Below are 22208 nucleotides of genomic sequence, written 5' to 3'. Positions count from 1 at the left end.
CCGGCTTGCTGGGGATACCCCGTGGTACCCCGGGCTGGCTCCATAGCTGAGGGGTTTTTTTGGGGGGGATTTGCACCCTTTGGCCCCGGGCTCAGCTCCCCCGGCCCCGCGGAGCCATCCCTCCGTGCCTCAGTTTCCCCATGTGCCAGAGCATCGTTCCGGGAAGCAGCAGCTTCCCAAGAGGGGAAACACCTGAGGAGTGAGGCTGATGATCTGGTGAGCAGCTCCACCTGCCTGAAGTTGGAAAAGGACCTTTAGCAAAGGCAAAGCAACCCCGGGGCCATCCCTGGGGCTACTGGTTTTACTGGGACGGCTGGGTATACCCTGTTAAGGCAGGTGGGTGAGGCCAGGCAGAGCCGAGAGGGGAACTGAGCTGGGATTTAGATCATCAGACAGAAACACGAACCCGAGATGTGACTCTTTGAGGGTGCTGAGCTGTATTTCACCTGCTCTGGGGATGTTGTGACAGGCTTTTGGCAGCTCCTGTCTGCCTCATCCTCCCCTGCAGCACCCGGGGAGGGGGAAGAAGGTTGGATAATGGGGGGGAGGAGGAGAGGTGGGTTCCTGTGGGTTGTTTTGTTTGACACCAGTGAGTTTTGCTGAGCTGGTTCAGGGCACACAGCGTGTTAGGGGGTGGGTTTGTGGGGCTGAGCTGGCAGGAGCAGGGTTGGAGGGGACCTTTTTGGGGCAGCAGTGAGAAGCCAACCCCCCAAGAGCAGCCTGGATGAGGAGAAAACTTCTCATTATTATGATTTTGAAACACTGATTTTTAACATTTCCCCCCAGGAGGTGTGTAGGGGGGGACAGTCACTGGGCTGGTGAACATCTCAGTGTCCAAGAGCTCCTGACCAACATCTCAGTGTCCAAGAGCTCCTGATCAACATCTCAGTGTCCAACAGCTCCTGACCAACATCTCAGTCTTTTAGCATCACCTCTCCCTGCCCAAGAGACTGTGGGGAGTTGCTGAGTGGGTTTTTTTCCCCCCTTTTTTTCTTTTTTAATCCCCCAAAAGGTAAAATATGTATCCCCTTCATTTCCAGGAGCACCTCTGCCCCAGTTACACCAGCTCAGGATCCACAGCAGCTTTTTCAGCATCACGTTGAGGGTGAAAAAGGGGGGAGGATGGAGGAAGGAGAGTGCAGGGGGGGTCCAGTCCCTGAGGGCTTTTCCCATCACTTCTGCTTGGTCACGGGTGGTGGTGGAAGGGACTGAAGGGGTGGGATGTGACAGGTCATCACCACCACTTGCCCAGCTTTGGGAGTTCTCTGGAAAGCAGGTGTGGGTGTCTTTTTTTGGATTGCAAGAGCTGAGCTTTGGGAGAAGAAAACAGCATTTAGGGAGATGCTGGAAAAGCCTGATCTTCACCAGGACCATTTCTGTTCCATCATGTTGCCCTTTGCCTCCAGCATCTCTGGCTCCATCTCAGAGTGAAGCTTCAGGACCTGACACTTAGTTGGCACCAAGAAAAGCACCTGCCTCTTGCCCAGCTCAGCGTGAGGCCCATTTGGGTCCTAAACCAGCAGGCAAGTCAGATTTTTGCAACAGGTGAGTGAGCTGAGGGGGCTGGGAGGGGGGAAATGGGACCTTCCTGGTACCTGGTGCACTGGTACCCACCACCAAAACCCCCCTGTCCCCCCTGCCCTGAGGGAAGGAGGTTGAGAAAACACTGATTATGGGACAAGCCTGGATTTTCAGCTCAGGGGTGGGTGATTGAAAGAGGAATATATTGAGATTTAAAGGCATATCTATAGAAACAGCTGTGAACCAACCCCTCATTGCAACCCCTGAGAGCTGGTGTTGACATCCCATGGACATCTTGATCTTAGAGCCCTAAACCCAGTGGCTGTAGGTAGCAGAAAGGTTTTTCCATGAGTTTCCAGCCTTGTTTTCCTCCCTGGAGCAAGAAGCATCGGTAGGAGTGTGTGTGTGTGTGGGGGGGGGGGGGGGGTTGGCAGGTTTTCCAGCTCAGCTTTCACCTACAATTCCCAGCTCCTTCATTCCCAGCAACGAATGACCCCAGGGCTGATGGTCTGGGTCTGGTAACTGCAGCTGGATGGGTTCTCATCACTGGGAATGACCTTGGCACCCTCAGCCCCTGCTGTGTGAGCTGAAACTGGGGGGGAAGGGGGGGGGGGGTTAAGAGTGAAAATCAGGGGAACTGGAGCCCTGGGGAATCCCTCTTGGTGCCTGGGTTTCCATGGGAAGCACATGCAGACATAAAACGTGCACCAGTGTCCCCTTCTGGCTGGAGCTGTCACACCAGTTACAGCACAACCACTTCCCACCACCTGCAGGACCCTTCTTGGCTTTTTTTTTTGGGGGTGGGGAGTGATAAATTTGCCACCTGCGGCTTCATCCCCACGGCAGAGGATGGGATGGGGGGACGTGATGCTGCAGAGCTGGGGGTGTTCAGCCTGGAGAGGAGAAGGAGACCTGAGAGCACCTTCCAGGGCCTGAAGGGGCTCCAGGAAAGCTGGGGAGGGGCTTGGGACAAGGGCAGGGAGGGAGAGGACAAGGGGGATGGATGAAAAGTGGAAGAGGGAGCTTGAGGTTGGACATGAGGAGGGAATTCTTTGCTGTGAGGGTGGTGAGAGCCTGGCCCAGGTTGCCCAGGGAAGCTGTGGCTGCCCCATCCCTGGCAGTGTTGAAGGGCAGGTTGGATGGGGCTTGGAGCAGCCTGGGCTGGTGGGAGGTGTCCCTGCCCATGCAGGGGGTGGGACTGGATGATCTTGAAGATCCCTTCCCACCCAACCCATCTCATGATTCCATGATTCCCCAGCAGCCCAGCCGCAGGTGTGGCAGGTGGGCTCCAGCCCCCAGCCCCTGGAGCTGCCCTGGGGGCTGCGGGGCTGGTCCCCCCGTCCTGGGGAGCCGCGAGGAGCCGCGCGGCGGCTGCAGCTGCAGCTGCTGTGTCCATCCCCCAGGCAGGGGCACTGGCGGATTTCATTCCCGGTACAAACTCCTCTCCGGGAGGGGCACGAGTTCCCCTGCCGGGTGCATTTCAGGTTCATTACAGGAACTCGAATTTCTTGGGTGAGTGTTTTTTCAGAGCTCAGCCACCCGGACCCGGCCACCCCAGAACAGACGGAAAGTCCTTTGCAGGTGCGTTCTGGTGGCACCAGGCTCCAGCTGCTGCAGGGACTTGGTCTGGAGGCTCAGAGGGAATAACCTGAACTGGAAAAGCTGCTCCCTCATCTGCTGCTGGTGTGTGGAAGGGGTGAAGGGACCTGCACCTCCTTTTTTCCCCCATCAGAAGGGCTGTTCCAGCAGCTCAGCCCTGTTGTGTGCTCCCTGCCTCAGTTTCCCCATCTCTGACCTCTGCTTGGGGAGGGTTTTGGGGCATGAAGTGGAGCCAGGCTGGGCCTCATGGCTCTGTGAGGCAGGAATGTCTGCTTGGGATGGATGTGGCCCTTGGCTTGTCCCTGTCCTCTGCAGGAGGGAACCTGCCCCTCTGCCCGTGGCTCCAGTGAGGCTGGTTACAAGCACCAGGGTCACCACCTTCTGTCATCATCTGCAGGGAGAAGAAAGGACCCAGCAGAGGGTTTAATTTCAGATTTTCCCCCTTTGCTCACCCATCTCTCCTTCCCTGGCTTCTGGGGGCACCAAAGGAGGGCTCTTACCAGCTTCTCTTCCCCTCTGCTGCCTTTTCCTTCCCATCCGTGTCTCTTTTCATCCCTGATTGTCAAGAAGAAGCCACCTCCTCCTCCTTTGCCTCCCTGCTCAGCCCAGGTGACACAGCCACATCTCCAGCCCACCCCTGGTCCCGTGGCAGAGACAAGGTGGGTGAGGAACCTCCTCCTCCCTTTGCTGCTGATTTCAGGAGTTGGGGGGGATTCTGCCCCTCTGCTCCACTCTGGTGGGTCCAAACCTGGAGCACTGGGTCCAGCTCTCAGGTTCTCCTCAGCATTTGAAAGCCATGGAGCTTTCCAGAGGAGACCACATGAGTGATCTAAGGGATGGAAGGACAGTTGAGGTGGTTGAGCCTGGAGAAGTGAAGTCTCCAGGGAGACCTTATTGTGGCCTTCAAGGCCTTAAAGGGAGATTATAGGAAATATGGGGACAGACTTTTTGATAGGACAAGGGGTGATGGTTTTAAAGCCAAAGAGGGGAGATTCAGATGAGATGTCTCATGCTGAGGGTGGTGAGACCCTGGCCCAAGTTGCCCAGAGAAGCAGGTGCCCCATCCCTGGAAACATTGATGGTCAGGTTGGATGAGCAACCTGATCTCACTGAAGATGTCCCTGCTCACTGCAGGGGGGGGGTGGATAGGTGACCTTTAAAGGCCCCTTCCAACCAGAACCACCCTGTGATTCCACGATTCCTCATCCTTTGGCTGATTGAAAATGGACCCTTGGTGGAAGAGCCCATTTTAGGGGTTAAATACAGGCTGGAGATGGAAGCTTTGGTGTCATCCTTCACGGGGGCTGAGCTGAGATGCTGCTCTCCCCAGGGAGAAAGCCAGGGTGTGAGCAGATCCGTGCTCCTGCGGGCAGAGCTGCTGGTGGAGTTTCTTGTTACTGATACAGAATAAGCTGATCTTGGTGGGCAGGAGTTGCTGTGACGTGGGGCTGGGTCATGAAACCTGCTGAGAAGGTGGCAGGTGTGGAACAGGAGCCTGCCCGTTGGTGGGAGAGCATCGAGCTGGGCCGTGGAGACCCACGAGGTGGAACTTCATCAGGGTCAGCCTGGGGTGCAGGGTGATTAGTGACAGTGTTTATAGTGACAGTGTTTGGTGAGGGGGTGGGGATCAGGTTGCCCAGTGTCACCCTGGCAGCAGGGACAGCCTGACATGAGCTGGGGCCATCAGGGTGGGCAGAGAAAGTGATCCTGAAAGGTCAGAGGAGGGGGAAGTGGTGGGGAAATGAGGCCCTGGGGCATGGGGACAGTGATGGTGGGACAGTCATCCTTGGGTCATGAGGTCAGTGATGGTGGGACAAACATCCTCTGGGCATGGGGACAGTGATGGTGGGACAAACATCCTCTGGGCATGGGGACAGTGATGGTGGCACAATCATCCTCTGGGCATGGGGACAGTGATGGTGGGGCAGTCATCCTTGGGTCATGAGGTCAGTGATGGTGGGACAATCATCCTCTGGGCATGGGGACAGTGGTAGTGGGACAGTCAACCTCTGGTTAAAGAACTGGTCTGGGCACTGGGATGCTGGGCCAAGGATGGAGATGCTGGTCCTGGTCTCTTCACCCCCTCTCCATGTTGGGAATGGGGTCTTGCCACAGACCTGCCTGAGGTCTCCAGCTCACAGCAGTAGCAGAGGGTTCTCCTGCAGGAACATTCCTTCTTCTCTGAGCTCCTCTTGCTGCCAGGACCCAGCCCCAAAGGCTGCTGTGATGGACACCAAGATGCTGAACTAAACCCCTGCTCCAGCAGATGTTGGGTTCCTCTAAAAATGCTGCATGAGGGCTCAGGAACAGCAGTTATGGCTCAGAGAGGGAACATCTGGTGGGAAGGACCCCCTGGCTGCCTTCAGGCAGGAACCAGAGTCCTGCCCACAAACCAGGTGGGAAAACAGGTCTGGGGATGGTGAGAGGGGAGGTGGCTGCTCTGACCTGCTGCCCTGGTGGGGCAGGGCCAGGACCAGTGGCAGAGTCCTGCAGGGAGCAGGGAGACCCTCAAACCTCCTTCAACTGAGTTAGTCTTAGAAATTGTGGCTGCCCCATCCCTGGCAGTGTTGAAGGGCAGGTTGGATGGGGCTTGGAGCAACCTGGGCTGGTGGGAGGTGTCCCTGCCCATGCAGGGGGTTGGGACTGGATGATCTGGAAGGTCCCTTCCAACCCAAACCATCCCATGATCCTATGATTCCTTTCTCCAGATCTGGGATTTTGGGGTGCTGGGGACCCCAAGTGCATGGATCAACCCCCCACACTCCCCATTCCTGTGCCATCTCCCAGCCTTCCCCTTCCCTCACTGCCTGCCAAGGACCTGCTGGAGCCTGGCTGGCCCAGAGCTGCTGGCACTTGGCTCTGGGCAGCTGGGGCTGCTCCTGCCAGGCCGGGCAGATGGCAGGCAGGGTAGGTCACCCCCTGCCAGAAAACCCCCATGAGAAGCTTTTGTTTCACTTCTCTTTCATGTTCAGTGTTTCCAGGGTATCAACAGACCTGTAGGAGCAGCCCTGGTGGGATGGGGGAGGTGTCCCACCCTCCTCAGGTTGGCTGGTGGTCCCATCTCCTGCTCCAGCTGGATGTGGGCAGCAAAGAGCCTGGGGGGAGGCTGGATCCAGCCCTGCAGCTTGGAAGCTTTCAGGGCTGGGCAAAACACCCCAAAATCCTGCAAAATGAAGGAAACTGAAGGAGAAGAAAGATCCAAATGGGACAGAAACCGGGTGATGGAGACAGGGAGGAGGGAGAAACCAAATCCACCCGAGTGGGTGCATAATTTATTTGCCCATTATGTATTAATAAGCCAGCCTTTTGTATCAAGTCTCCCAACGTCCTTGTAACAACTTCAGGCCTTTCTGTGGAGCATCACCCTCTCTGGGTGTCCCTGTGCCACTTGCCATGCTGACATGATTCTTGATATGGCCCATCCCTTCGTTGCCACCATTCAGCTGAAGGAGTAATTAATGAGATTCCCCATCAGGGCAGCGTAACTGGAACCTCAGGGGAACACCCACGAGGCAGCAGCATCTCCCAGGGACACTGGGCATGCATGGCTTTGGGTGGGGCTTCAAGGATAAGGTAGGTCTTTAGGGCTTCCTTGTGAGCTGGGGCAAAGGAGAATGGCCAAGCCAATGACCTGGGAAATCCATGGAGCTTTCCTTCCACCTTCATGATTGTTCCAGGTTTGGGTATGGTGCCTGACACCAAGATGCTGATCAGCTCAGTGGAGCAAGGAGAGGTGGAGAAGATCCATCCATGCTGATCAACAAACTCCAGGCTGCAGCCTCCAGCGTGAGCCTTGCTCCCATCCTCCTCAGCAACCAGAAGATAGATGGGCTTGACCCATCCCATGTATTCTTGGGATAAAGGTGACAAGGGCACCATCCCATAGGCTTGGAAGGACCCATCAGAGCAGCCAAAGTCTCCTCCAGCTGGTTCTTACTGGCTGAGGGAATGAGGTGGGTCTTTGCTAATGGGGGGACCCTTCTGTGACCTTGGGGTACCTCACGTCATCCCTGCCACTGCCTGATGCAGCTGCTGGGACCTGAACCCAGGGCAGTTTTGGAGTCTGCCCACAGTGTGGGATGCTCAGTGTCACCTGGTAAACCCCTTGGAAAGCTTCCAGGGCCTCCCTGGGACACGGAAGGCCCACAGGTCAACCAGTCCCCAAAGTATCAGCCTTATGTCCCTTAGGCTTGCTTGGGGAAGAGCAACGAGGCCAGGAGTCAAGCCTGGAGCCATGAGCTCCCAAGCAACGTGCCCTGGTGAACTACAGCCCCCAGCAGGGCAGGTAAGAGCTGCTGGGCTCTTTGGTGCCTTTTTAATCTTCAGACATGGGTGTTGCTTCTTATAACAGGCGTTGCTGCCAGGTGGGAAGTTCTCGATGTCCAGGGGAATCCTCACCTCTGTGTGCACTGCCCAGGGAGCAGCAATGGGCACGAATCTGCTCCCAAGTGCTGAAGCAGCCATTTATTTAACATAAATAGAAGAAAAGAAGAAAACAGTTATTTATTCTGAGGGTGGCAGAGCCCTGGGACAGGCTGCCCAGGGAGGTGGTGGGGTCTCCATCCCTGGAGACATCCCAAACCCACCTGGATGTGTTCCTGTGGGATCTGCTCTAGGGGATCCTGCTCTGGCAGGGGGGTTGGACTAGATGATGTCCAGAGGTGCCTTCCAACCCTTCCATGCTGGGATTCTGGGAATCATTTCCCAGCTCCTGGGGGGCAGAGCCTGCTGGGGGGTTGGTTGGGGCCGTTGTCCCCCCGGCTGGTGCCGCAGCCCGGAGCTTTCCCTGTGCTTCCTTTGAAGCCAAGGACAACCAGGCACGGTTGGGTTTCACCAGGGTGTAGGATTTCTGAATCTGAGTCTTTCCTGAGACAAACTCTAATCCTTACCTGCCTGTCAGAGAGCTGCAGGCACCAGCCACATCCAGAACCACCCACAGGACTCTTCTTCCCTGAGGAAAAGCTGGAGTTCAGGTGAGTGACAGGTTTTCATTTTCTCCCCCGTGCTTATAAAAGTCTGTACGACACCATTGCTGGTAGAAATATGACCCACCACCCATGGAAGTGCCCACCTCTATTAACCCACTCCCTTTATTTCACTTCATTACCACCAAGATGAGGAAGAATCCACGGGTTGAAAAGATTCCTGTTTTTCTCCAGCTCACACAGTGCTTGGCTCATGGTTTTATCCTAAGTTGTGCTGATACAGGATTTTTTTTGGCTGTTCTTGGGTTTGTGCCTGAACCCAGCCAGCTCTGCTCTGGGCTTGGAGCATTTACAGCCTTTGTTTCTCTTCCAAGGCTTAAATAAAGTCGTTACTCTTGGCTGTGATCTTTTTCTTTTTTCAAATGGGCTTGGATGCTTTGCAAGTTTCCCATTAGGGAATCATCCCCCGTCGCAATCCGCTTGATTGGAGTGGACACTGGACACGTTGGAGGCACTGAAATGCAGGTGAGGAGAAACAGTGGTTGCCTTCAGCCTGCTCAAATGAAACCAGAAGGATCTGGGGAGAAATAATTCCTGGATCTTTGCTGCCAGGCTGCAATCCAGGGCTGCCAAGTGGTCACTTCAAAAAGGAGGAGCGGCGGGATCGGCTGTTCCGTCGGGGTGGATTCCGTGGGGATGAGGTATTGCCAGATCTGCTCATCTTGCAGATATTGTCAGGTTCAAGGCTGCAGTCATAGGAGTTAATGGGATGGGTCTTTTGCAGTTGTCTTGGTCTCTCCTGGAAACAAAAGGGAGGTCTGAGGTGATGCCGGGGGAATCGCGACGGCACAAAAGCGCTCGGCGCTGGTCCCGGTGATGCAGAGCAGGGTGTTGGGGTGGGGGGTCCATGGGAATACTGGGTCCAAACGGTTTCTAGGTCCAGCAGACTCGGTACAGTTTGTGTTTCGTGGTGAGGAATAACACAGAATTTTCAGAGACCCTGGTTTAGGCCACTTTCCCTGGGCTTGGAGGACGCGGATGGAGTCAGCCCTGGTGCTCCCTCGTGCTCGTGAATGTTTCCAACCTCTGAGCACTAATGCCCAGAGAAAACCAGTCAGCCTGGGGGGAAGGTTGAGGGAAGGACTTGGAAGAGGCCAAAGAGACTTTGTTTGGTTCCTCTTGGGTCCAGGTTCCAGCAAGGACCAATTCAGATTTACTCCAGAAGCACCTTCAGGGCTGTTTCATGTTTGACGTGTGATGAGTTGCAACGGTCTCGGGGGGAGGTGATCCCTGTAGAGATTGTAGGAATTTCCAGACAGTAAAACCTGATTTTTTTTATTGGGGATAAATTGATGGTATTGCTGATTTCTAGCACAATCCTCAACCAGATCCCTTGGCATTTCCCCCAGCCTCAACCTGACAAAGCTGCAGCTTTTCCAGCAGAGCTCGTGTGTCTTTGCCTCCTGCCAATGTTTTCCCATTGCATCCCAAGATGAAATTCAGCTCCTGGGGTGCAGATGGGAAAACCACAGCTTTGCTGTGGTCACTTGGGCAGGGAAGGGGGACCAGGACACCCCATCCCAGGGAGGGCTGGACACCCCCCCTGCAGTGGGACTTGGCCAAATCCATTTTCAAAGGTCACAGGAAGGAGATTGGGAATTTGCTCCCAGGCAAAACCAGCTCCAACTTCACAGGAGGAACCTGGAGCTGCTGGGGGGGAGATGAGCTCTGAGATCTCCTCTTTCCCTACAGCCAGGGGGGTGGATTTTCCAGGACTGATTTTCCAGGATGTGAAAAGAAGGTTGGTTTTCTTTTGATTGCCTTGGGGTATTTTGTTTTGTTTTGTTTTCACTTGAGCAGCAACTCTGGGAGACACCAGTTTTGTTCACCCCACTGTGGGGAGGCTGCAGAAAGGACACAGGTTGGTCTCCAGAGTTTCCTCTCCCAAATTCCATGACACAGCCTGGAAAGCTGCCCCAATTACACTGGCTGGAGTGAAGCTTGAGGGAAAGGCTGAGCATCCTGAGGTGCTGGCAGGAGGATTCAGGATGCAGGTGAGGGCTGGGAATTGTTTTTTGAGGTCAGTTGGGAAATGGCCTGGCTGGCACTTCCCCCCGTTCCCTTTCCAGGGTGATGCTCTCATTTTTGCCTTTGCTTGGGAATTTTTGGGGCAGGGAAGGAAAGCAATGCTCCCTGCAGGGGTTGGGGGGAAGAAATGGGAAGGGAAATAGCTGGAGATTCATCAAATCCTGCTGGCAGAGGGGGCAGGAGCTTGAACCAGCAGCTCAGATGCCTTCAGTGAAGGGGAGAGGGGATGGTTAGAGCCCCCAGGGTTCTGGGGACTTAACTGAGGGGTTGGAACCAAATCCAGGTTGGATATCAATCCAGGGTGGAAAAAGCAGTCAGGGGTGCTCTTCCTGCTCCTGAAACCTTGGCAGTTTGGGAGCTTCCCTCTGTGGGTAATGGTGATTAAGCTCCTGGAAACTGAGGATTTTCCCAAGCACTGGGATCAAGTCAGGCCCAGGGGGCTGGCAGCAGCCAAGGAACTGCCCAGCCAAGGGGCTGCCTGGCCCCAGGAGCCCTGGGTGCCTCCCTGCTGGTGGGAACAACGGAGCAGCCCAGTTCCCTGCTTTCTCCTTCTTTCCAAGTGGATGCAAACAGGGAAACTGGGACTGTCCTGGCTGGATGTGGCGGAACAGCCCCGTGCCAGGGAGGGCCAGAAACGGGCAGATCTGAGCATCCCCTCCTCTTCCTCACCCTCGCTCGGAAAGCCAAGGCCATTTGGATGTCAAGGTGATGAGGTGGGATCCCAGCTGCTGCTGCTGGAGGGCAGGACCCAGAAAAAAAAAAAAAACCAACCCAACCCACCCATTTCAGGCACAAGGAGAATGAGGGCAAGGAGTCCCACTGGGCTCACGTGGGCACCGGCATCGCCTCTCTGCCCAGCGCAGGAGAAGGTACCAGCATCCCACATCCCCACCTCCCACATCCTGGAGGTGCCACGGCCATGAGCCCACCAGAGGCACCAGGGCAGCACCAGCAGGCAGCCCCTGGCCAGCCCAGCTGAAGGAGGAGGAGGATGGAGACAAGGGGAGCGGGCACCCCACGCCTTGGGGGAGGATGAGGATGATGCCAAAGCCGGGTTTGTTGCTCCCTTCTTCTTGGCAGCAGCTGTTGTGGTGGGGAGATGCTGGGGGGTTGTGGAGGAGAGGAGGGTTTGGGGGGGGGGTGGGTTTGGGGCAGTCAGGTGCTCCTTTGGTGGTGGGTATTTTTGGGGTGGTGACGGGGTGTTTTTGAAGTGGTGGCAACCAGGGGAGAAGTTTAATTTGTCCTGGGAGGAAAAGGGAAGGGCTCCTGATAGTGGGGTGTGTGCTGGGAGTCACCCCAGCTCTGCCAAGAGCCCGAGGCTCCTGGGGGCATCATTTCGATCATTTTAAGTCTCAATTATCTGTCACTGGGTCCATAATAAAGCCCTCCCTGGGATGGGAAATGGGGGGGGGCACGATGTGCCTGGCAGAGCTGCCTCGGCCCTGGTGTCCCAAGCCCCAAGTCACCCCTGGGACCCCAGACCCTGCCACCAGCTCCTTTAATTTATTTTTGCTGTCATTGTTACCAAAAAAAAAAAACAATCATGATGAATGCAGGAATCCATCTGACCCAATTAGCAGCTCCCTCTTGCTTTCCATTTATACTCTATAACCACTCTTGGCTCTGACCAACAACCTCCCAGCAGGGTTTGCTGCCGGTGCGGATTTTTGAGGGGGGGACAAGGTCATTTAGTTGTCCCCAGGAGCAGACTGAGGTTGCAGCACTGAGCTTTGGATGCCGGGTTGGGGTTTGGGGGGGGAGGGGGGAGGAGGAGGATGTGGGGAGGAAGCTCTGCCTCTTTCCCAGCACTTTTGGACAGACTGGGAAAGTTCCCCATCGATTCGAGATCGAATTGTCTTTATCGTGTTACAGCCGCGGGGAGGGGGAGAGCAGGAGGATGAGGATGGTTTTCCCCACCCCCCCCCAGCCTGTCCCTATCCAGGTGCTTGGCTGGGATGTTGGAAGGGGAAGGGGGTCACTCCTTGCACCCCCACCCTTTACAAGTGCTTTGTGTCCATCTGTCCTTCCCCAAACTAAAACCTGTCAAACCCTTTTGCCACCGCGCGGCGAGACCCCGGCGAGGAGCAGCCCACCAGCCCCCCCCCTTCCAAAGCAAAAAGCTATTTACATCTTTTCCTGAATCAGGTTAAAAAAACCCCCAATTCCGAACGTTGGGAAGACGAGGAGGGCTCAGCTGCAGCAAACCCTGGCTGAGACCCAGGCTGTCACCCTCGGGCCAGCAGCCCACGCTGCTGCAGAGCTCGTGTCACCCCGTCTGGCTTCTCCTTCTACCTGCCTTGATGCTGGGGCACCCAGTGTGGGACCATGTCAGTTCCCTCCTCGCAGGAACTCACCCTCACTTGTTATTAAATTACATCCTGACCTGGTTAATCCAGAGCTGATTAATTTTGGCCTGTATGGTTGGGTATCAGCAAGGTTTCATCTGTCTCGTGGCGTGGACTCTATGTACCGGGCTCGCTGCTAATCTGATTTTTATCTCTTCTGGGTTTTTTTTTTCTCATCTCTAAAAAAATAGGGGTGGAAAAATGAGAATGAGGTATGGAAACTGGGAAGGATGACAGGGGTTGGGGCTGGGGAAGCTGCTCCAACCTGCTGTGGGGCTCAGCAGGCAGAGATTCTTCCATCCCAACAGCAGGAACGTAGTTTGGGATCTTCCCTCCTGTGCCTGTTTTCCTGCAGGGCTCTGGGTTTGGGTGTAGGACACAGCAGGACACAGGTTTTTTCTGGAGAATTAGAGGAAAATCCCATGAAATGGCCCTGCCTCCTTCCATGGGAGCATTGATGGGGTCTTGTGCACCCCCCCATCCCACCCCCCCCAGTTCAGCCCATGTCAGATCACAGGGGGGTGATGAGCTGCTCAGTCCTCTGCCCCTTTTCCCCACAGGGAAAATTCAGCTCCCTGGGCAAACTTGGATCTGAGCAGTAATTCTACTGCAAAAATTAAACACTTTCTCAATGTGTCTCCACAGTGGGATGGGCTCTGTTGGGGGGGGGGGGGTTTGATCTCCCCTCCAGAGCTGCTGGGCAGTTATCCCATACCAGGATCCCCACCCTGGATCCAGGACAAGCTCTGGGGTCAAATTTGTAGATGGGATAAATCCTGGCAGAGCCAGCACTGCTGGGAGTGTGGAGCAGAGGGTTGGAGAGAAAGGAAGCACAGGAGAAGGAGGGGGTTCCTGGGACAGCCCAGCTTGTGGCGGGTGTTGAAATCCTTGGGGCACAAAGGGTGTTTAAAGTCACCTTGGTTGAAGGCAAAGAACCATCCCGAGGGGGTCCAGGGTGTAGCTGAGCTCTCTGGAGATGAGGGAGTTGTGTAACCGTCCTGTTTCTTGGAGGTAAGGATGTTCTTCCAGACATCTCCCCCCCAACACCCACCTCCCCCTGGACCCTGCTTTGGTACCAGGGATGTTCCTGTTACCAGCAGGATTTTGCTAGATCTGACTTCCCAGCCCAAGCTGAAGCATCAGCTCCTGGGGTTGGTTTCTACCCTTCAGGTTTCCTTCTGCCATAGATGCTCTTTGTCCAGGTGCAGGATGTGACCCTGGTTAGTGCTGGGGGGATTTTTGGGGGGGGGCAAAAAGAAAATCCCCCAAAGGGGTTTTTGCTCACAAACACCCCCTGGTCAAAGCCACCCAAAAGCTGGGTCTGGAGGGGAGGAGGACACAGGCAGAGGGTGAATTTAGGTGCCAGAAATATCAATTTAATGCCTTTTTGTTAGTAGGTCTCCAGTCACCTCAGCAGGGGTGGATAAATAAAAGTCTACAGGGGTGCAGGGGGGGGGGTCTGTAAAACACCAACCCAACCCTGAAGGACCTGAACAAAGGTTTGGATCAGGTTGTGTCCTGTTTCCATCACAGATGGCTGGAGAGGAGTATAAGATGATCCAAGCCAGCAGGTTCCAGGCTCTCCTCTGGGATGGGGAGGTTTAATGTGCTCACTAACGTCACGGGGAAAGGGGGGGGAGAGAAATAGCTCAGAGGACAGAAAAAGATGCCAGAGGGAGGGAGATGGAGGTGACCGGGTCCCTCAAGAGCAAAGGAGCGTCACCGTGGTGGAGGAATTGAGGCTGAAGCACAAATGTGCCACCCCCTCCTCTGCTCTCCCCGAATGGGGGGGCCTGGGAGGAAGAGGAGGAGGTGCAGGTGAAGGAGGAGCTGGGTGGGAAGGTAAATTGGGGGAAGGCAGAGGTGGGACCAAACCCAGGAGGGATGAACCCACCCTGGTGCACCCAAGGGGAGGGAACCTGTGAGTGTAGCAAGGAAAGAGAGAAAAAATGGGGGGGGGGGAAGAGGAGAAGGGGGGATAATCCAATAAAATCCCAGTGATTTGGGGGGATTCCTGCCATTCCCTGCCTGCCCAGGACATTTATTTCTGGATTTGTTCCTGGGGTTTATCAGCCCAGCAGCTCTGGGGTCCGAGCTGGAGCCAGGTGGGAGAGAGGGGCACGTCCCCCCTGTCCCTTGTCCCCTGCTGATGCCCCCAACTGAGCCATGTACCCTCTGCTGCCACCCAGCCACCCCATGGAGGGACACCAAGATGTCCCACCATGACCATCCCCTCCTGGAAAGGAGCCCACGTGGCCAGGCAAGAGGTCGATGGGCAAGGGGAGATGCTCCAACCTTTGGGCTTTCCCCTCCCCTCCTCTTTCGAATGCCATGATTCTATATTCATAATTCCAAGAGCCCCGTTGCCTGCTGTGAAGCTTTCTCCTGGTGCCAGTGGTCCCCCCTTTCTCTGCCACCCTCTCAGGGACCAGCTCAGACCTCACCACGTCACGGACAAGACTTGTCCTGGCTGGACCATCCGGAGCATTATTGGGGATTAAAGGTGGCATCCGCCAGAAGGACACGTCCTGCTCGGGGCGGGGGCAGGAAGGGGGTGGCCGGGTCCCCCCCTCCCCAGGAGAGGTGGACATGGGGCCCGGGTGTCCTCTGCATGCCACCAACCCCTTTTCCCCATGGATCCTCAGCTCATTTTAGGACGATGGTGGGGCCAAGGCTCCGAACCACTCCGGATCCTGCCGAAGCCCATCCCCGGAGCGCTGGGCTGCCAATTAGACAGTGAACCAAATAGAGATGAGCCTTTTAAATGACATTGCCTGCTTTATCCCAAAGGGACCTTTCAAGGGTATGGCTGGACTTTTATCTTCTTCTTTTTCCCCCCCCTACACATCCCTGTGTGTGTTTAATGATTCTCTTCCCAGATGCCGAGAGCGTTGGTATTTCCATGCCCTGGGCAGGTAAGCCCTGGTAGGTGATGGGGTGGGGATGGTCCAGGAGGAATCACCTCCCAGTACAGAGGTGATGGGAAGGGGGTGGGAATGGGAGAGAGATCCAGTGTCTTGGAATTTGGGGAAAAACCTTGGAATGGCTGCTGTTCACCCCAGGAGCGAGAAGGGGGAGGGAGTGAAGGGCTTGTGGATGGTGGGGGGAAGAGACGCTCAGCATCGTGGATTTGTTGGGAAAAAAAACACCTTGGAAGTGGCTGTTGTTCACCCCAGGAACAGGAGCGGGGGGGGGTGAAAAGTGGGAAGCAGGAGGCATTGCAGACATGGAGGTCGTGGTGGTTTGCAAGGGGGGGCTGGTGGAAACCACAGCTCCAACCCCCTGGGACCCGCCGGGTGAAGCACAAACTCTCCCTCCAAACGACCTTTCTCATTCACCAGCTCTTTCCTCTGCTTGTTGGGTGTTTATATTTCTATATCTATATCTATTTTTTTTATTTTTTTTTGCTTCTTTTCCCCAGCCAGGGATTTGAGCTGAAGGGTATTAGTTAATCAGATTCCGAGAAGCAGATGTTTGGTGATTTAGGAGGGGAAAAAAAAAACATAAATGAGGCAACTTTCTAGTTCCAGCCTCAGCTGGAGCCCAGTGAGGAGCTTTGGGGGGATGTTCTGTGGCCTGGGCAGGGCTGGTCTTTTTTTTTTTTTAAGTTTAAAATTCAAATGAAACCCCTGGGGTGGTCGAGGGGTGGGGTAGGGGACAGGTGGGGCACCCACTTCTGGTGAGAAGGACAAAGATCAGCACGTTTTGGGGCTTTGGAGGCACGAAAAGCAATGTTAGATCCCTGCTCCCTGCCTCAGTTTCCCCATGAGGGGTGATGCTGGGGAGGGGTCAGTTTGATGTGCACAGAGGTTCAAACCCAGATTTTTGAGATATCTCCATGTCTTCTGGAGCCATCCTACTAGGGAAGGGTTGGGGGATCTTCCTGCCAGCTGTGGAATTAGGAGCTAAGCACATTTAAGGCTTAAAACACCAAGATCATCTCACGGTGCTGACTTAGGATGCAAGTTCCTGGTCAGATTTAGCTGCTCTCACTTTGCTCCACCAGCAGGAGAAGCTCCTGGAGCCGTGGTCCCCTCTGGGCTCTAGGGGTGGTGGGTCAGCTCAGCTCCCCCAGCAACCTGTGCTGCTTTTCCTTTAGTCTTTACTGCTTGTTTTTTCCCCTCTGATGCCACATCTTGTCCCACCCACAGCAGCTTTTCAGCAGAGCCACCAAAAAGCCAAACCTGAGTTGAATTCAGCCTCACGGGGGCCTGCTGGGCCTCAGGTGTCCCTGAACAGGACATTGTTGGGGCTGGAGGGCTCTTGGGGAGTCTTTGGGGCTCCTCAGCTCTGCAGCAAATGGTTTTGGGGGTGCAAAACTGTTCTGCTGCCTCATCATTTCTGGCCCTTCACCTCAAATGTCCCCAGGTGGGGAAAGTGGCTCGAAACCAGCCAGAAGCAGCTGGACAGAGATGGATGATCAAACAGAACTTTGCAGAACAGTTTGGGTTGGAAGGGACCTTAAAGATCATCTGCCACGGGCAGGGACACCTTCCACTAGTCCAAGTTGCTTCAAGCCCCATGGTTTGTTGATTTTAAGCAAAGAAACATGAGCTTGAAGTGTCTTTGTCTTGGTTTAGGATAAACTGTGGGATTTGTCCCCAACTCCACAATGTCCTGGTGCTGCTGAGGTTGAGCCCTGGTCTGGGATCCAGGTGTTGGGTGCTGCATGAAGTCTGGATTTTTGGGGTGGGAGAAGAGGGAGGGTTTGTAGTGAGCTGGGATGTGAACTCCTACTTCTGGAACAGTTTTGGGGCTCTACCTTGTCCTAGCCAACCTCACCAGAGGTGCCTCAGCATGAACGGATGAGTCTGCTTCTGGGGAACAGGGTAGGGACAACTTCCAAGCCCCAAATGGCTTCAGTTAAAGGGGGAGGTTGAGGCACCAGGTGCACCTTGGTCCCCATGGACAGGACAGGTCCTGTCCCAGCACCTAGAATCACGGAATGGTTTGGGTTGGTAGGGACCTCCAAGAACATCTAGTTCCACAGGTTGGAGGAAGCAAAGCCCAAGGTGGAGCAGATCCCCATGGCAGGCCTGGCCCTGGGGCTGCTGCTGCTCCACGCAGACGTGGCCTGGATTGTGTTGCTATTCCTGGCAGCCCAGCCCATTGGGGTGGTTATTTTTCACTCCCTCACTTTGGACTTCTCTGGGTGAGAAAGCCACCGTGTCCTTGGTGACAAGTGATCACTTGGTGATTAGTGATCACGCAGAGCAGCTCTGCGTGTCCTGCTGTGGCTTCTCAGAAATAAATCAGGGGCTGGAATTTACTTGGAAAGTCCATTTTGGGGCAGATCTCCCCAGAACTGTCCCCCGTGAGCATCTAATTTCTCTTCGTGCTTCTCCCTGGGGCAGGAGAGGTAATTTCCCAGCTCTGGACCTTGGCCTGGTTCCTGGGTCCTCTTTGACTTTGCCTCCACGTTCAGGACAAGAGCAGTTGGGTGCTGGGGAGACGTGTGCCCAGGAGTATTTTGGGGACATCACGTCTGCTGCTCAGTGCCTGACTGAGCTGGACTGGGGAAAATCCACCCCATGGCCTGAGAGGTGCTCTCCAAGCGTCCTCATCCTCTTCCCATGGCTGGGAATATCAGTCCAACCATGATGGAGGCTCAGGAGAGCTCTGGAGAACATCACTGCCACATCCACTGCCCACCCCAAAGACTGGATGAAGACAAGGGGTCCCAGTTCTTCACACAGAGCAAAAAGGTCCTCCAAGGCTGGTGGACTTGTCCTTCTCCACCTGACCTGCCTTCTTCCTGGGCTGCACTTCCCAAATCCCATTGTGGTCCCGAGGTTGGGAATTGCTTTCCGAACACTGGTTGACCCAGCTGCAACATGCCCAGGACCTTCTGGGGTTAGACCCAATGGAGCCAAGGGCTGCTGTTAACCAGGACACCCATGTTTGATGGGTCCAAATCCTCCTCCAGATTCCAGAACTGCACCTGGAAATGTCCTCAACGAACCTTCTGGCTCTGGGATTGCTGGGGAAAGGCTGAGTAGGAGAGCTGGGTTCACTCCCATCGTCTGCTACAGCCTGACCTTCCATCCCTGGGGGCTGTAAAGAACGTTGGGAGGTTTAAGGTTGAGGATGAAGCCAAAAAGGGTTGGTAGGTTCTGGAGATGAACAAACCTGTGGGAAGTCGACGTGGTTTTCTTTGCCGGTCACGGACACGAACGTTTCTGTGAAAACCTATCGAAAAAGTAAAATCCCAACCAGGATTTTGTGACCTCAGGTTTGTTTCACTCCTTCCAGCCGAGCCCCGTTTGCACAGCTCAGCTCTTGTCTCCCTCTCCTTGCAGATCCTCATAGCGTGGGAAAGTCAGAAGCTGCCGGCGTCCGACCCGGGGATTTATGCTGCTAATCTGATTAGTGTATGATGGACGTGGCCAGTTGGAAGGAGATGGAGGTGGCACTAGTCAGTTTTGACAACGCTGATCAGATCGTGGAGGATCCCTGTTATTCAAATGACCTCAGCCCCGCCGGGCAGTCGAGGAAAGGCCACCCCAGCTGCGCCAACCTCCTCTCCAACTTGAGGATCCTCATCAACAGCGAGAACGCCAACAATGAGACCATCTTCTCCAGGTTCTCCGCCGAGTTCAGTGAGCACCTGGTGGGGGAGAGGGTGGGGATGGATGAGGGGGACCAACGAGTCATCATCAACATCGCTGGGCTGAGGTTTGAGACCAGGCTCAAGACTCTCAACCAGTTTCCTGAGACCTTGCTTGGGGACCCGGAAAAGAGGATGCGTTACTTTGACTCCATGAGGAACGAGTATTTCTTCGACAGGAACAGGCCCAGTTTTGATGGGATCCTGTACTATTACCAGTCTGGTGGGAAAATACGGCGCCCAGCCAACGTCCCCATCGATGTCTTTGCTGATGAAATCACCTTCTATGAGCTGGGTGATGAAGCCATGGACCAGTTCAGGGAGGATGAAGGGTTCATCAAGGACCCTGAGACCCTCTTACCAACCAATGACTTTCATAGGCAATTCTGGCTGCTCTTTGAGTACCCTGAAAGCTCCAGTGCGGCCAGGGGAGTAGCTTTGGTCTCCGTCCTGGTCATTGTCATCTCCATCATCATCTTCTGCATGGAGACCTTACCGGAGTTCAGGGAGGAAAGGGAGTTCAAGTCCCCCCAGGAGCTTTCTAAGAACCTGACGGACACCTTCCTGGCCCACAGCACCTTCACGGACCCTTTCTTTGTCATAGAGACTGCCTGCATCATCTGGTTCTCCTTCGAGCTCTTCGTCAGGTTCATCGTATGCCCCAGCAAGACTGAGTTCTTCAGGAACATCATGAACATCATCGACATCGTGTCCATCATCCCCTACTTCGTGACGCTCACCACCGAGCTGATCCAGCAGAGCGAGCTCAACGGGCAGCAGAACATGTCCTTGGCCATCCTGAGGATCATCCGGCTGGTCAGGGTCTTCAGGATCTTCAAGCTCTCCCGACACTCCAAGGGGCTGCAGATCCTGGGCCAGACCCTCAAGGCCAGCATGCGGGAGCTGGGTTTGCTCATCTTCTTCCTCTTCATCGGCGTCATCCTCTTCTCCAGCGCCGTCTACTTCGCCGAGGTGGACGAGCCCCAGTCCCATTTCTCCAGCATCCCTGACGGCTTCTGGTGGGCCGTGGTCACCATGACCACCGTTGGCTACGGAGACATGTGTCCCACCACCTTGGGCGGGAAGATCGTGGGCACCCTCTGCGCCATCGCGGGGGTGCTGACCATCGCTCTGCCCGTCCCCGTCATCGTCTCCAACTTCAACTACTTCTACCACCGGGAGACAGAGAACGAGGAGAAGCAGATCCTGCCCGGGGAGGTGGAGAGGATCCTCACCAGCGTGGTGACAGGCAACGGCAGCATGGAGTCCCTCAACAAGACCAACGGGGGCTACGCTCGAGACAAGGCCAAAAAATGACGGGCAAGGCCACGGTGGGATGGGCTGGAGAAGGTAGAAACCACCTGCACGCTCTGATGGATGGGATTTGTTTGCTTTTTTTTATTATTATTTTAACAAAAACCAACACTGCTGCTGCTTTTTTTTTTTTCTTTCTGGTTCGGTTTTGTTTTCTAGACATTTTTCAATCTCTGATTTCCTGTGGCTGTTCTAATAAACACCATCTTTCTTATCTCTCTGCCCTGCCCGCCTCTCTGGTTTCTTTCTTGACCAGTCAATGTTCACCTGCTTGACATTCAGCTTCTCCTTCCCCGGCCTCAGGGCAGAAGTTCCCACATCTGGAGCTTTTCCCCCCTTTTCCCAGAGGGGGAGTGAAAAGAAATTAAAAAACGGGCAAAATGACAATTTTGTTCCTCACTCGGTGGCAACCAGAGGATCCAGGGATGAAGGTGGGTCCAGCTTCTTGTTTCCCTTAAAACCTCCCTTCCCACCCAGCACTCAGGACCTGGGGGGGAGGGTGTGACAAATTCCCAGCCCTGGGAATTCTCTGGTTGAAAAATAAACTGGCAAAACTCACGAAATTAACTAAAAAGCCTATTTTTAGCTGCTCGGGTTCCCTGGTTTGTCGGCCTAATGGATCTGTAGGCACAGAGGGGTGGGCAGTGGTGGATGGAGCCACCATGGGAGGGGGTCAGGAGGACAAGGACAGTGACCAGACACGGTGGCACAGCCACCAGGGAAGGTCCAGGGCTCTTCTGCCACCAGGATTCCTGATGGAAAGCTGAGCTCTGAGTGAGGGAAAGGGGATTTCTCCTGCACCCAACGCTCAAGCCGGGGGTTATCTGGGTGCCCTTGGGGATGAGCCACCCTGACCTTGGAGCTTTTGGTGGCACTTGGGCTGCTGGAAATGGGGTCCAGGTTGGTGCTTCCTGGAGTTGGGCTTCCTGGTGGGAAAAGTCAGGTCTGGGCTCCTAAAATGTGCAAATCCCACTGGCACTTTTGCAGGGAGAAGCAGCAACAGCTCATTTGGCTGCTCTCAAGCACCAGCAGGTCTCCTTCCACCCCAAACATTTGGGTCCAGCCTCTTCTTCTCTCTGCTTCATTCCCCCCCTTTCTTTTTTAAAAATAATTCCTTTTTGGGCTGATTTTTGGGCTGTTCCTGCCAACGTTCCAGTCCTGGTTCCTCACATCCCTGTCTCCACATCCTACACCTCCCCCCCTCCATCTTCTCCACTCCACCTCTCACCAACCTCCAACACAACATCTCTGGGTTGTAATTTCATTCAGAAAAGGGCCCTGAAAGGTGGATGCTTTAATGAGTTGTGGGGTTTAATTATAATTGATTTCTTTTCATTCCATCTTGTGGGATGGAAAACGGGAGTTCTGGGGGGGGGTGGGAGGTTGGAATTTTTCCCTGTGGCACAAATCCTGCAGAGCTTCAGCTGGCTCTGGTCCAGGTGGGGGGGGGAGTTGTTATTGTGGGGCTTGGGGTCTTTTTTTGGGGACTGTCCCTCTGCAGGGAGATGTTTCCCACCCCAAGGTGATGGAGCTGGGACGTGACCAGCACAGCTCCTTCCCACCAGCTTGGGTTTGTTTTTTTTTCCACCCCTAGATAAATCCCCCTTTTTACCTCCTCTCCCTGGTCTCTTCCCATCCCTCCACCATCCTCTTCCTCACCCCATCCCTTGCATCCATCACCCAGGACAGGAGGAGCTGTGGGAGCTGTTTAACCTTCTCACCATGGTCAAGTTGGGTCAGCTGGAGGGGGCACAGCTGGAGAACATCACCCCTCAACCCTCTCCAGCACCTCTGCCACCTCCCTATTTT

At 54.9% G+C, this 22208-nt stretch overlaps 1 protein-coding gene across 1 annotated transcript; it reads left to right on the top strand.

Moving 5' to 3' along the window:
• Positions 1 to 10923: 10923 nt before the first annotated feature.
• On the top strand, positions 10924 to 20619 carry KCNA10 (potassium voltage-gated channel subfamily A member 10). Its single transcript, XM_051639217.1, has 2 exons — positions 10924 to 11187; positions 18778 to 20619. The coding sequence occupies exon 2, from the start codon at positions 18852 to 18854 to the stop codon at positions 20400 to 20402; it is 1551 nt and encodes a 516-aa protein (XP_051495177.1). The 5' UTR covers positions 10924 to 11187; positions 18778 to 18851; the 3' UTR covers positions 20403 to 20619.
• Positions 20620 to 22208: the final 1589 nt, after the last annotated feature.

Source organism: Apus apus, chromosome 23, assembly GCF_020740795.1.
Source record: "Apus apus isolate bApuApu2 chromosome 23, bApuApu2.pri.cur, whole genome shotgun sequence".
Lineage (NCBI taxonomy): Eukaryota > Metazoa > Chordata > Aves > Apodiformes > Apodidae > Apus > Apus apus.
The sequence above is the reverse complement of the archived record's forward strand: the minus strand, read 5'-3'. Positions and strand labels throughout refer to the sequence as shown.

What these genes read in the sequence shown, in the direction of transcription:
- KCNA10 (XM_051639217.1), top strand. Translation starts at nt 18,852, where the DNA reads ATGATGGACGTGGCCAGTTGGAAGGAGATGGAGGTGGCACTAGTCAGT.